Consider the following 14,688-nt stretch of genomic DNA (forward strand, 5'->3'; position numbering starts at 1 on the left):
ATCTGTGTGAACTTGGAATTTCAGCTTCTTCCATAAAGAGGTAGTTATATTTACTTCATGAGGTTGTTGTAAAAGTATGAGAGGTAACTTATAGGACCAGACATACAAGAAATGTTAGCTCACTTCTGCCTTCATCCTTATGAGGACAGGAGGAAGATCTTGGGGGTAGGGGGGAGGTGCTCAAAAGCATCTATAAAGAGTTGTTTAGTAATATTGTTTCCCCTTACCCACTCCACACCTCTTCATTTCCAAGTGTCCTTTGTAAATCAAAATAAGACTGGTTTCCGAATTCCATCAGAACTTCAGATAATGTGTTTAACTTATAAGAGAAATTATGTTGGGCTATATTGTTACACTATCACTCAGTACTACCTATGTCAATGTCTTTTATCATGGATGTACTAATAATTATTAATTGCAGGTGCTTCATTTGCTTCTTGTTATTGTAAGCTGACCTTGAATTATATAAAAAAAACAAAAACAAAGAAAAGACTTTGACAAGAATTTCCCACCAAGTCCACCACTCCTACTTCCTCTGCTTTCTTTCTTTTTTTTAGTCAGAGAGATAAAGAGAGGGACAGATATGGACAAACAGGGAGGGAGAGAGATGAGAAGCAACAATTCTTCATTGTAGCACCTTAGTTTCTCATTGATTGCTTTCTCATATGTGCCTTGACCTGGGAACTACAGCCAAGCCAGTGGCCCCCTTGCTCAAGCCAGTGACCTTGGGCTCAAACTAGTGACCATGAGGTCATGTCTATGATCCCACATTCAAGTCAGTAATCCCATGCTCAAGCCAGATGAGCCCGCACTTAAGCTGGAGACCTTGGGGGTTCAAACCTGCATCCCCTGCATCCCAGGCCAATGCTCTACCCACTGCACCACTGCTTGGTCAGGCACCACCACTCCCTATACTATTTACCAACCTTTTCTGTTTTAACTTTCATATGCATTAGTTAAAATTTCCATCTATATTTCATACTTAAAAGAAACAAAGTAACACAATTAGATAACAGCAACCAAACTCAATAAATACAGTGGTACCTTGAGATACGAATTTAATTCGTTCTGTAACCGAACTCGTCAGTCAGTCAACTCGTATATCAAACTGCCTATACTGGACCCGTGCGCCAACACGCCAACTAGCGGCAGCTAATCAAATCACGACTTGTATCTTGGAATTTCGCTTGGATATCGAACAAAAATACAGACCGAGTCGCAGCTCGTATCTTAAAAAAAATTCGTATGTTGGTCTGTTCGTATCTTAAGGTACCACTGTACTCAGCACAGGTTTTTTGAAACTTTCCACTAAGTACTTTAAAAAAGCTCTGTTTTAAGGAAAAGTTATTGCTGCTATGTACATAAAGTTATCGAATGTAAAAGACTGACAGCTGTCAGAGATGAAAAGTTGCGGGGTCAGGGAGACTGGAAGAAAGACTGAAGAGATTAGCTAAAAAACATACATACATAACACAGAGACAGAGACACAGACAACAGGGTGGTGATGGCAAGAGGGGAGGGGGTGGGGGCTCAGGGGAGGTGGAAAATGGAGACAGAAACAGGCATTATGCTAGGGGCAAAGGGTGCTTGATGTGGCGGGCAGATAGTGGTTTGTTGAGCTGTACACTTATACCCCGCATGGTTTTGCAAACCAACGTCTTCCCAATAAATTCAATAAAATAAAATTTAAAAAATGGATGATGCTGGTGTAGTGATATTTTAGACATCTTGAAGTGGCTGACATTTTAAAGCCAGAGTCCAAACGGTTAAAAATCTTTTGGGACAAATGCAATTTGTTGTATAGTTCAGGCTATTTCTTTTTTTTAAGTGAGAGGAGGGGAGATAATGAGACAGACTCTCACATTCACCTTGACTGGGATCCACCTGACATCCCCCGTCTGGAACTGATATTAAAATCAACTGAGCTAAGAGACATGGACAAGAGTGTGGTGGTTACCAGGGGTGGGGGGAGGGAGGACATGGGAGGGAGGGAGGGAGGGAGAGAGTTAGGGGGAGGGGGAGGGGCACAGAGAACTAGATAGAGGGTGGCGGAGGACAATCTGACTTTGGGCGAGGGGTACGCAACATAATTTAATGACAAAATAACCTAGACATGTTTTCTTTGAATATATGTACCCTGATTTATTAATGTCATCCTATTACCATTAATAAAAATTTATTTAAAAAAAAAAATCAACTGAGCTATCCTCAGCGCCTGAGGCTAATGCACTCAGACCAACCCAGCTACTCTCAGTGCTGGGGCCACGCTCAAACCAATTGAGCCACTTTTAAACCATTTAAATATTTAAACTTTCAAATAGAAAACTGATACAAATTATAGCTCTTTTAATTCAGAGAATTTGGAAAAATCACATCTTATGACACACATCCCATTTCAACATATTACAAATACGTAAAGAAGTGCATATAATACTTAATGTAAAGTACTGTAAATGCAGAAATACCAGCTGCTGTCAAGAAACAAATAAAATCCTGGAAAGGATTTGAAAATGTTTATATGACTAGTGAAAGTAAGCCACAAACTAAAACGTTTTGAAAAGGGTGAGAAAGGAATACTGAGTGCATAAATGTCACCAGCAGGTGTTTCCAGACTTACAGATTTTACAGCCAGAAAGACCTCTGAAATCATCTAGCCAACCTTCTCATTTTACAGCTGAGGAAAGAGCCCCTGATGTTGAATCACTTGCTCAAGGTCACAGAGCCACTTACTAACAGTGCCAGGAATAGAATCCAGGTCTTCTCATTCCTGGTGGAGTGCCTTGAAGTTTAAAATTCCAAGGTATTCAAGGGAAGGCAACAGAGCCTGGGATAAGTGTTTTGGGTATAAGAGGTTGATTCCTGGTTTGTCAAATTTTAAATTCAGCTTTCTTCTAAGTCTAAACGAGGAAGACGAAAGTCCAACTTCCAAGTGTAACACAGGAGTCACATAGCATTTATCTTGATGACTATTTATCAGAAGAGGCTTGTTACCCTCATATACTATAAATCCTAGATCAAAATTCTAAAACAAAAGGATTTTAACATAGTGGTTGGAAAAAATCTGGGTATAAACATACCAACTGTGTCTTTAGCGTGCCACTGCACACTTAATTCACAGGTTTTTGTTTGAGGGATGATCTTGGAACATCACAAAGCATTTATTCATTTAATTTCTTTATGCTATAACAACTCTGGCTTGGGTATGAGAATGGGTGGCTTCTGACTTCTTGTGTAGTTTTTAGTCCCTTTATCCTTCACTCTTGAAACATTTAGTTGTGAAAGGGGTATCATATTTCTATTTTCACTAGCAAGGAGATAGAAAAAGTTGTAAAAGTGATGCCTTTGAAAAACTGGGCTAATTTTATGCATATTAAAACTAAGAGGTTATTATAGGTGACATTTGTTTTTTGACAGAGACAGAGAGAGTCAGAGACAGACAGGAAGAGAGAGAGATGAGAAGCATCAATTCTTCATTGCAGCATCTTAGTTGTTCGTTGATTGTTCATTGATTGCTTTCTGTTATGTGCCTTGACTGGGGTCTACAGCAGAGTGAGTGACCCCTTGCTCAAGCCAGAAACCTTTGGCTCAAGCAAGCGACCATGGAGTCATGTCTATGATCCCACACTCAAGCCAATGACCTCGTGCTCAAGCTGGATGAGCCAGCGCTCAAGCCGGCAACCTCAAGGTCTCAAACCTGGGTCCTCTGCATCCCAGTCCAACGCTCTAACCACTGTACCACCACCTGCTCTGGCATAGTTGACATATTGTAAATAATTCTTCCTTCTAGAATAATGTTGGTCCCTTGCAATTTCAAAGTACTTTAGGATTCCCGATCTCAGGTGTTTAGAACTGTCTTCAATCTTAAATTATTTTCCACTCTTAGGGAAAGGTATTGGGCACTCCAAATAACATTTCATTGAACAAATATCCATAAGCACCAACTGTGTGCCAGGTGTTGTATCAGACCCTGAGGATTGGAAGAAGACAAGTCTTTGTCCCCAACAAGCCTGGCTAATTCTGAAGACCCCTGAAATATGATCTGTAGCATGACTACCAACATCCTGTGTAGACTCATAAACCAATGTGGAGAAGCCTGTCCCAGTGTTCTGCATAGCACTCCACCACAGCGACCATAGTTTACTGTTACTAGTTTACTGTTACTCTCAACTTTTGCTGCATGCTACAATCACTCAGAGTTACTTTTAAAAATAACTAAAGCTGTAACTTTCCCCTAGACTTTCTGAATGAGACCATCCAGTGGTGAGAACTGGGTTTCTTAGTTTTTATAAAGTTCCATACCTGATACTGCCAAATGTAGCCCTATGCTATTTGAATCCTAGAAAGGCAAAAGTTAAACTCTGTGTTATAAATAGTATAGTTTTGATACTCATAAGACTCTGGTTTGGGTTATAAAATTGTGAGAGTACTTATTATCCATGGAAGTTACATATTTAGAATGCTGTTTTTCAGCTAATTTTGTTATTTTCCCAGTGTGGATGTTTTCCCCTAAAATCATAGGGCCCTGGCTCTCTGTCTTACCCTGAGGGCTGGTGACATGTCAACAGTCTTTTTTAGCCAAGCACACAGCATGGGGTTATGTACAGGAATTTCCAGATGACAGAAATATTCAAAAGAAAGTTTCATAACTATGTTCTTTTTAAGAACTACTATGTATTCTGAAAAAAACATTTTAGAAATATGAGCTATTTAAAACTATAGTTTTTCTAATGAGTGCTCAAATTTGTTTTTAGCATCTCATTATATTATTTCCAGATTCTTGGGGGATGTTGACGATGTTGACAACAACATGTAAATAATGAAGGGACTGTTCTTCGGCTACCTCTTAAGTCTAGAAAAAAGCCTTGGAAATGCCTGTCCACCACCAGAGGGCCACCCTGAGTCACTTGTCTCAGGAAGTTCTGGCAGCAAAGCGGGGCTAAGAGAGGTCATTTAGTGAGTATATAAATTGGAGGATACGGGATCAACCCCTATTCTCCCTCACTCTCCACCTCCAAGGAGTTGCTAGCCCACCTGTATCTCTACTAGAAATGTTAGAATTATCACTATTAGATGCCAGCATTCTATATTCAGTGACTGTCTTACAAAATGACATTGACAGAGGAAAGGGGAAACACTGCCACAGGAAAGAACATGTAGCACACAGAAAGGACTGGAAGGAACAAGCCAGTATCGGTAAGCTTCACTGGAGCTCAGGAAAAGAACATGCTTCACTCATAGTGCATGGATTGGCGAGAGGGAGGGAAGGTCAGACTGAGGAACCACACGAGTGGGTGCTGGAGTTTGAGGGCTCACTGGGCAATACGGTGTGAGAAGGCTCAGGTTGAAGATCTGGACACGTGGGTACAGAGGGGAGGCTCACAGTCACACTTCAGTGTCCCCGGGGCCCACTCTCATCAGAAGACTACAGAGCCAGCCAGGCCCATTCTGCACCACAAGGGCTCTTTGTAGGTCCAGGCGAGACTGCAAACACAGGATCTTCACGGCCATCTTGGCCCTTGCACTATTTTCTTTCGGTGGTGGTGTTGCCATCAAAATATTCTGAACAATAATACTCCTCTAACTTCATTCTTCCTTATCCAACTATTTTGAATCTACCCTGGTATTTTGAATTAATCTCTCTACAAGTATTAACACTTAAGATGGCTACTTACAAATCAATTACATTTCCTTTGAAGTGAGGAGTGTAGCCAGAGACACGAATTTCTTCTCCTGGAAGCCTTCTCACCTCAAGATCTATGAGGTCCAAATCTGGGGACGCTCACCCTCTTTTTTCAGTTATCTCCCCTGGCTGCTTCACTGTGGCTTTTTCCACATAAGGAGTCAAAGCAAATAAAGTAATGTGACCCCTTCCGTGCAGTGGCCCTGGTACCTCGCAGATACATACTTCCTTTCAGGCAAAGAAGCTCAGATTCCTAGGAGTCGCTTAAAATCTAGAATAAATGAATTTTGCTAACTTGCGGCAAACTCTCCTTCTGAAGTTCTAAATGACTGATCGAGGCGGGCACATAAAAACATTCTATTTTAAAATCCTAACTCTCCTTTATCTGTCCAGGAGTTAATGATACAGAAGGAATAACACAGATTGTGTAAAAATTGTACATGTTCATGAAAAACAAAAAAAAGAAAAGAGTTCTAAATAAGGAACTGAACTGAGCATTCTGACTTTAAGAAATGACTCTATAAAGTATTTTTTAAAGTTCTTCAGTTCTTCTTTACTAAGCCATTTGAGGCAAGTGGGCAAATGAGTGAGTTTCTCTCTCGCCCTCACATGCTCTAAATTTTCAAATGCCTAGATCAATGCAAATACTTTCGACACAGATTCGAAGAGCTGACTTGCAGACTTTAACGGTGCATTTCGTTGGATAACTTCAGAAAGGTACAAATGTTGTTTGCCAGCTTTTGAAAATTACTTCCGTAGGTTATTTGTTAACATAAATTATATAAACAGCTCAATTCATAGCATGCAGAAGAGACTACAGAAAATAAACGTATAGAGCAACCTTTTCAGAATCAATCATCCTCAGAGTTTCATCACCGGAGTGCGCAGTTTACTAACGCTCCTGAACCAGCCGCACCGTTCCTGAATACTATTGGCTGTTTTCCCATTTTGTGAAATGTGTCAGTACTGTAAGCTTTTCGGAAAGGTTCTAGTGTTTCAATTGTGCGGTCCTCCAAATCACTATTTAATATATATTTTGGTCTCAGATAAAAACTTTTTAATTATTTAATATATCTAAAAATGTGCTCAAAATTAAAAAAAAATAATCAAAAGAAAAGACAAATGATAATATAAACTGGGCTTGGGATATCCTAAACAGGAATTTTGATTTTAACAACAGTCAAAAAAGCATTCTAATAAACAAGTCAATAAAGTTACATGAATATTTTTGAAAAGGCTAAATAGTTGCTAGAAATCACTGATTATATATTCTTAGATCATAAATTTATAAATAATGCAGTTTTATTTTCAGATGTTGGGTTTTGATGGTACCTATTTTGAAAAATAACTATAGGAAAACTCATACAGCTATGAACTAAAAAACCTTTTATAATTGTGAAAATGAAACTGAATAACCAGGAAATATCAATAACTGATATCATAATATATTTTATGAATTTATAAAATCATGCAATTTTATTCTCAGATGTTGGATTTTGATGGTAACCTATTTTGAAAAATAGGTATGAGAACTCATACAACTATAAACTAAAAAATACATAATTGATAACAATGAAACTAGATAACCAGGTAATGTCAATAACTTTACGCTTGTTAAATAATGAACATCTGAGACATATGATGAGGCTCTTTAGGACAACACAGCCTGGCTGAACAGTAGACAGTGAAAGGTAGAGATTTCTGGTTTCTCATTTTCAAGAGGTGAGCGTTACATTTGCTGCTCCTATTCTCTGGTCAGCTGAGGTTATAAGTACTCTTCTTGAAAGCTGTTCCTAGAAGTGTTTTAATAGTCACCCCCAGCTTCATCAGGACTGCCACAAGGTATTTTAAAACTGCAAAAGAGGACATACAGATGGCCAATAGGCATATGAAAAAATGCTCAACATCACTAAATCATTAGAGAAATGCAAATTAAAACCACAATGAGATATCACCTCACACCAGTCAGAATGGTGCTCATCAACAAAACAACACAGAATAAGTGCTGGCTGGCGAGGATGTGGAGAAAAGGGAACCCTCCTGCACTGCTGGTGGAAATGCAGACTGGTGCAGCCTCTGTGGAAAACAGTATGGAGATTCCTTAAGAAATTAAAAATCGAATTGCCTTTTGACCCAGCTATCCCACTGTTAGGAATATACCCCAAGAACATCATAGCACTGTTTGAAAAGAAGAAATGCACCCCCATGTTTATGGCAGCATTGTTCACAATAGCAAAGATCTGGAAACAGCCCAAGTATCCATCAGAGGACGAGTGGATTAAAAAGCTTTGGAACATATATACTATGGAATACTACTCAGCCATAAGAAATGATGACATCGGATCATTTACAATAACATGGATGGGCCTTGATAACATTATACGAAGTGAAATAAGTAAATCAGAAAAAAACTAATAACTATATGAACCCATAAATAGATGGGACATAAAAATGAGACTCAGAGACATGGACAAAAATGTGATAGTAACAGGGGGTGGGGGGTGGGGTGGAGGCAAGGAAGGAGAGAGAGGGGGTGGGGGAGGGAAGGGGCACAAAGAAAACCAGATAGAAGGTGATGGAAGACAATTTGACTTTGGGTGAGGGGTATGCAACATAACCAAATGTCAAAATAATCTGGAGATGTTTTCTCTGAACATATGTATCCTGATTTATCAATGTCACTGCATTAAAATTAATAAAAATAAGATTAAAAAAATAATAATGTTAAAAAAAATGCAACTGAATAGAGTGACTGAGTCTTTAAGCAGAGAAGGTGTGCACCAAAATTTATTAAGCTACATGGAAAGGGACCTTTAGAGATTCTATGATTTCGCACATACTTGCTGAACGGACATTTAAAATAGCTACCATTGCCTCCTCTCCCAAATGATCAATACACAGAAACACTGTTCAAAAGCATTTAAAATGTTACCACATTTAATATAGTCACTACAAAGTTTTTCTTGCCATGCCCATAAAGGTTTCTTACTCTGTACAAGTTTCCTGCTAAATTTTACAAGCAGAATATTGAGAATAATACCAAGACCTCAGGAAATCTTAGCTTCATCAAAATGAGTATGCAATCGCTTCATTTCCTCAAAGCTAAATCAAACTTACAGACAGAATCAAAACTAGTTTTCATTAGCTCTACCTGGTTTACACGGGGGTTTAAGCAGTAGTGCCTTCACAAATACAGTTTCTGAACTATACCAAATCCCAGTTCGTAGTTTAATACAGTCAACTTGTCTCACTTTCTGATATTATCCTCCACCACTTTTCTCTTCAGTCCTTCCATTTGGTTAGGCTGTCTGACCCAAGGCGTGACTGTACCAGGTGACAGTGAACCGCAGTTATGTAAGAATATAGCTCCAAACCCCACGTGGATGTCTGAAGTTAAGGCTGAGCTGGCGAACTGACGTTTTACACTTCCCCGGCAGTTGATTCAACAACTGATTCAACAACCGTATCCCACTGAAGTGAGGGTTGGGGAGCGCAGGCCGAGACACATTCCAGGCTCAGCACTGAATTTCCCTTTGCTTTACGAGTCTGAGTTAGTTATGCTTAAAAATAGTCAACTGATTTCTTTTTCTTAAATTAGGCCAAATTACGAAAGGCACTCTACTCTTTCGTACACTCAAGACTGTGCATGCAAGAAAATTTTCTACAATAACTTTGGTTTGTTTGAATTTACTTTCAGCAAGATTTTTTTTTAAATAGCAGTTTCAAAGGTGCAAATAGGAAAAGATTCTTTGCCTCCATAATTGGGGGACTTTTTTTCTTTTGATGAACAAGGAAGCCTAGGTGTTCCCGTTTTAGCTTTATATTGAATACAATCAAGATAATACCAGTCACTGGATCAAAGGGGACAGGAGAAGATACCGTAAATTCTTTATGAGTTCCTGGGCACCGTCTTTGTTAACTTCTCTTCTCATGCCTATACCCTGCGGTGCAAGAAAGAGATGCATCCAAGATTCTGGGTGTTTATAGAACAGTCTGAAGTTCCATGGAGAATAAGGCAAAGGACAAGGTCACTTCATCCCTGCTGGCCGACTGCTGAGACCACCTCCCAATTACTAGCCCCCAGCAGTCCTCTAAGATAAAGACAGGTCTGAATTCCCTGACACTGAATGCACCACTCATTGTATGCCACAGTGCGGTAAAAGAGTGTGCGTACACACAGGCAAACCAACTACGCAGTGCATAGAGCAGAGCTGGAAAGGGCTACCCTGGGCTTTAACTACACAGTGAAGTCACCGCCCTAACTTCAGAGGAGCTGTCAGAGTGACTTCCATCCCCTCTGAATTTGTGAGCAGCAGCCAAGTGAGTCTTGTTTCCCCACCCCAACATCTTCTGGGCTTCCATATAAGGGCCTAGATGGAGTCTAAGATTCTTATAAAATTCTTCTAGAAAAAAATAAGTGTTTTAAGAGTTCATAAATAATATAAATACACCTGTTGCCAGGATAACCTGAATTCCTCAGAAGAGAGCTGAAGATGAGGTTGGTGTTCCAGTTAGCCCAGACTTTCTTGGGTTAGTCAATCCTTTCTAATACAGGTCACAAGATACCAGTGAGGTATAGGCTCACCCCTACATATATTTATGCTATCATTCAACCCCAGATTGCCTAAGAATTTTACTGTGTATGTGTTTTGTTATTGTCGCTTTTAGAAAAATCTAGCATGCTATCAGGAGTTAAATAAACAATACATTACAATCACAAGCCTTTTTTCTCAATTTAATAGAGTACATGTTAGAATTAGCTGTTTAAAGTCCTGGCTGGTTGGCTCAGTTGTCCAGCGTTGGCCTGGCGTGTGGATGTTCCTGTTTGATTCCCTGTCAGAGCATACAGAAGAAGCACCCATCTGCTTCTCCACACCTCCCCCTCTTGCTTCTCTCTCTTTCACTCTCTTCCCCTACTGCAGCCATGGGTAGATCAGAGTGAGTTGAGCCCGGGCACTAAGGATGGCTCCATGGCTTCTGGCTCAGGTGCTAAAAAGAGCTAGGTTGCTGTGCAACAGAGCAATGCCCCAGATGGGCAGAGCATCACCCTCTAATGAGCTTGCCCAGTGGATTCTGGTGGGGTACCTGCAGGAGTCTGTCTCTGCCTCCCCTCCTCTCACTGAATAAAAAAAAAAATGATTTAGCTGTATACATGTTTGTCTTGTTCCATCAAATAACTGAAGACTCCAAAAGAGCAGATACTGAATGTTACTTTTCTCTACACTGAACATAGCAGATACTTCAAAAAGTTTATTAATTATACAAAGGACCCACACTCCATTTATTTGCTCCATGCTTTCATCTCTTGCATATGCTCTTTACCTTGGTTTGAAGGGTAGAGTAAGTTGGCATTTATTATTCCAGGTGGATTTGTGGGGTACCATATCCTTTATTTGATAAACAAGAGAAGCTTTGTGGTAGAGATAACGACGTAATGACAGAGAGGTGGACTGTTAAAGTGTGTGAGAGGATCACCTTGTAGCTTTAATTCAGCACACATGTGCCTGTGTCTCCATGTGCATGCATGCATAACCCTGTATATACACTCTCTTCATCTGGGTTCTCCTTTCTGTCATATATTATTCCTGTTTATCTTCTCTGATTTTGTTGGTTTCAAGAACCTGTATTAATGAGAGTTTCCTGACACTGTCATCAATGTGGAAATGGAATTACTTTATCATGGCATAGACTGTATAACAAAGGCGGAAATGCTTTAGAGAGGGTCTGGACATTCACTGAATGGTTGGAATTTTAAGGTCTACTCAAACCTAGACAACTAAGGATTCTACAAAGCTAGTATCCTAGTTTACTGTAACCTTGGTATAGGCAATAGATAGACAGACAGAGAGACAGACAGATAGATAAAATTCAAACATCTAAAGAAGTAGTTCTGAGGAATTTTTAAAAATATAAATGCCTGGATCTATACATTGAATTTCAATTAATGTGGGGCAGGATGTTAATTCTAGAAACACCCCAAGAATTCAGATATGCAGCTAGGATTGAGAACCTCTGATCTAGATACTTAGTTCTTGATGCCTCTCACAAATTGAGATGCTAAAGCCAGTTTCTTAAAGCCACATAGGGTAGTGAATATCTATAATACTTCTGAACTGAGCAATTGGATTGCATATACTCTTTGTCTACAGGGACAATATTAGCAGTTTGGACAGGACAATCATTTGAAATTCTGACCCTTTTCCTTTAAATGCCATTAGAACCTGTCAGTCATGTGACAACTCACAACACCTCTATATATTACCAAATGTCTGCAGGCAGCTGAGAACCATTGCTTAGCCAGGTGGATCTGGTTTCAAAGGCAATAAATATTTCAGCTAAATTTCAGCCCTTAAACATTAACTTTTTCTTCCTCTCCCCAAAATAGTTCCTCTGGTCTGGAGACTTATCAAGGATCTAACAGACAGATTTTGGTTTTTAAACTAGTTGCTTTCCCTGAGATAAACTTATTTTAAAATTAAATTCTTGACTAATTGAATAAATACAGCACTTATGTATTTTTTTTTCATTTCTTTCTGTCATGAAGTACTGTGTAGCCTGTTGAATGTCCAAGATGGAAGGCCAGAAGTGTATACATAGTGACAGATTCCAACTGTTGGTTAACCACTCCTCACTCCAGTTCTTTCCTCGACTCCAAAACAAAATGAAATTAAAATCAAATGGGAAAAAAAGGAGATTAAAAGCAGTTATTTTAAACTAAAATTTCAACTATTGTTAAGTGCAGGGGTCGGGAACCTTTTTGGCTGAGAGAGCCATGAACGCCACATATTTTAAAATGTAATTCTGTGAGAGCCATACAACAACCCATGTACGTTATGCATTATCCAATAAAAATTTGTTGTTGTCCTGGAGGACAATGGTGATTGGCTCCAGCCACCCGCAACCATGAACATGAGCGGTAGGAAATGAATGGATTGTAATACATTAGACTGTTTTATATTTTTAACGTTATTATTTTTTTATTAAAGATTTGTCTGCGAGCCAGATGCAGCCATCAAAAGAGCCGCTTCTGGCTCGCAAGCCATAGTTTCCTGACCCCTGGTTAAGTGTTTTTTCTTTCATTTTTTAAATTAATACTCAAAGGAAAGTAGAGGCACTGGGGCCTGAGGTCACAAAAGTCTTTTACCAGTACCAACTTTTATAGTAAACAAAGATTTTCCACATCTTATTCTTTATCCTGAGATATAAGATACTACAGATTTTCATATCCACCAACCAGTGTGAGAATGTTTCCAACTGTGTGACTTCAGTGACTGCTGTGATTCTGAATCTTCAGTGGCACTGGTGCATTCCACCTTCCACTGGGTAAACTGCCACAAGATGGACTAATGCAGCCATCTGGGCACCTGGAGCCTATCTAGGCCACTTTAGATAGAAGGGGAAGTGGGCTCAGGTTCAAGAAAGTAAGTTTATGTTTAGTGAGCAATCCCTGTTGGAACTATACTACTGGCTGCGGATTGCGATTTAATAAAATTCTAGAGAATGACTATATTTTTCCCTATTCCAGATATTTTACATATTATAATTCTATCATATTTCCTGCTCTGGAAGCAGTTCTGTGCGACAATCTATTATAGAAGAAAGGATTCCAGGCAACAAACTTGATTAGCAACATATGTCTCCCAGTATAATAGATAAAGGCAGAAATTCTGGTTTGCTTGAAAGCTGGTCAATTGCAGTAGGATGGGGATAATTATTTTCTCAATAAACCCAAAGCCTAATTCGTTCTGCTACAAAACACAATTCTTTAAACAGAACTTCATCAACATTACAACGAATTACTTAATTTCTATGAAGGTCATATTTCATTCATTCACCAAAATTTTCATAGACATTTATTGGATATCAGAATTATCTTGTTAGTCTGATGTAATCTAGCAAAGATAGTTTATAAACCTACATATATTTTGGACATGTACCCAACTTGTGAAAGTCCAGCTTTTGAATTAATGTAATAGTCAAGTACTAACAACTGAGAGATTTAGCCAATTTTTACAGTCATTCTGCCCATTTCTGGATGAGTACAAATCAAGATGTAAAAGAGATGTAAAAGTTAAAATGATTTATAAAAAAAGTCACACTTACTTCCTTACCTGAAATATTTTAGTGCTTGGGCTTCTTATTAAATTTGGTAGTGGTAAGAGGGGGTCTTTATAAAGATATTAAGCAGTCTTCAGTGTTTTTATAACATCGGTTACTACAGAAATGATACTTCTTTTACTTCTTGTCTTGAAGGGTGAACAAAATAAACAAACTGAAAATACTACAATGAATGGCAAATGATGAGAGATTTACAGTACAAAAAACAGAGTAAAAAGGAAGACAAGTTTAAATATTGTTGTGTAAGAAAGTGATGAAAATAATACAAGAATGAGAATAAGTAAAATGATAGGCTGGAACATCTGGGAAGGTAAATGCAAAGACAAAGAGAAGAGTTAATTAATAATAATTTAAAAACTTATACTTATAGCAACTAATCTAGGCATTTAATTCAACTTCAGATAAAATAACCCTCCGTTATGTCTCTATTCACTAAATCTAAAAGCCTATTATCATACACAGTGTCTTCTCTCCCTGTCTCTTTTCCCCCAAGAGTATAATCGAAAAACAACATGCTTAAAGTATCGAAAAAGTTGCAACAAGAAAACTAGAAACCAATTATCGGATACACCAACTAGAAAGAAATAAGCTTCAACATTTAAAAAATTCAACAAGTTTTATCATAAGACAATTTTTCTTTGCATAGCAAAGCAGAGCGACATGCAAGATTAATAAGCAATAAGGTTGCGATTTTTCTACTGGTGACTAACAGGCAGTTCATCGAATGTCAGTCATGCTTTTGTCTATAAACTGATTTTTAAATTTAAACCTCTTGAATGTCTAAAAGCCATGCATGCTGTTGCACTTCTTCGGGTTCTCCAATGGATACAGGATATCAGGCTGGCCACAGCCGGTGGTGGCGCTGCCTGTTGTTTTAGGAATTATCTCTT

The 14,688-nt window shown here is 38.7% G+C and overlaps 1 protein-coding gene across 2 annotated transcripts in view; it reads right to left on the reverse strand.

The window, feature by feature from the left end:
* MTCL3 (MTCL family member 3) overlaps positions 1 to 14,688 on the reverse strand; it is a 73,268-nt gene that overhangs the window by 6,813 nt on the left and 51,767 nt on the right. For both annotated transcript variants that reach the window (XM_066247963.1, XM_066247962.1), the window contains exon 7: positions 13,792 to 14,100. In XM_066247963.1, the coding sequence (XP_066104060.1) occupies positions 13,990 to 14,100 (111 nt within the window). In that variant the 3' untranslated portion in view covers positions 13,792 to 13,989. The remainder of the gene's footprint in view (positions 1 to 13,791; positions 14,101 to 14,688) is intronic.

Source organism: Saccopteryx bilineata, chromosome 12 (genome assembly GCF_036850765.1).
Source record: "Saccopteryx bilineata isolate mSacBil1 chromosome 12, mSacBil1_pri_phased_curated, whole genome shotgun sequence".
Classification (NCBI taxonomy): Eukaryota; Metazoa; Chordata; class Mammalia; order Chiroptera; family Emballonuridae; genus Saccopteryx; species Saccopteryx bilineata.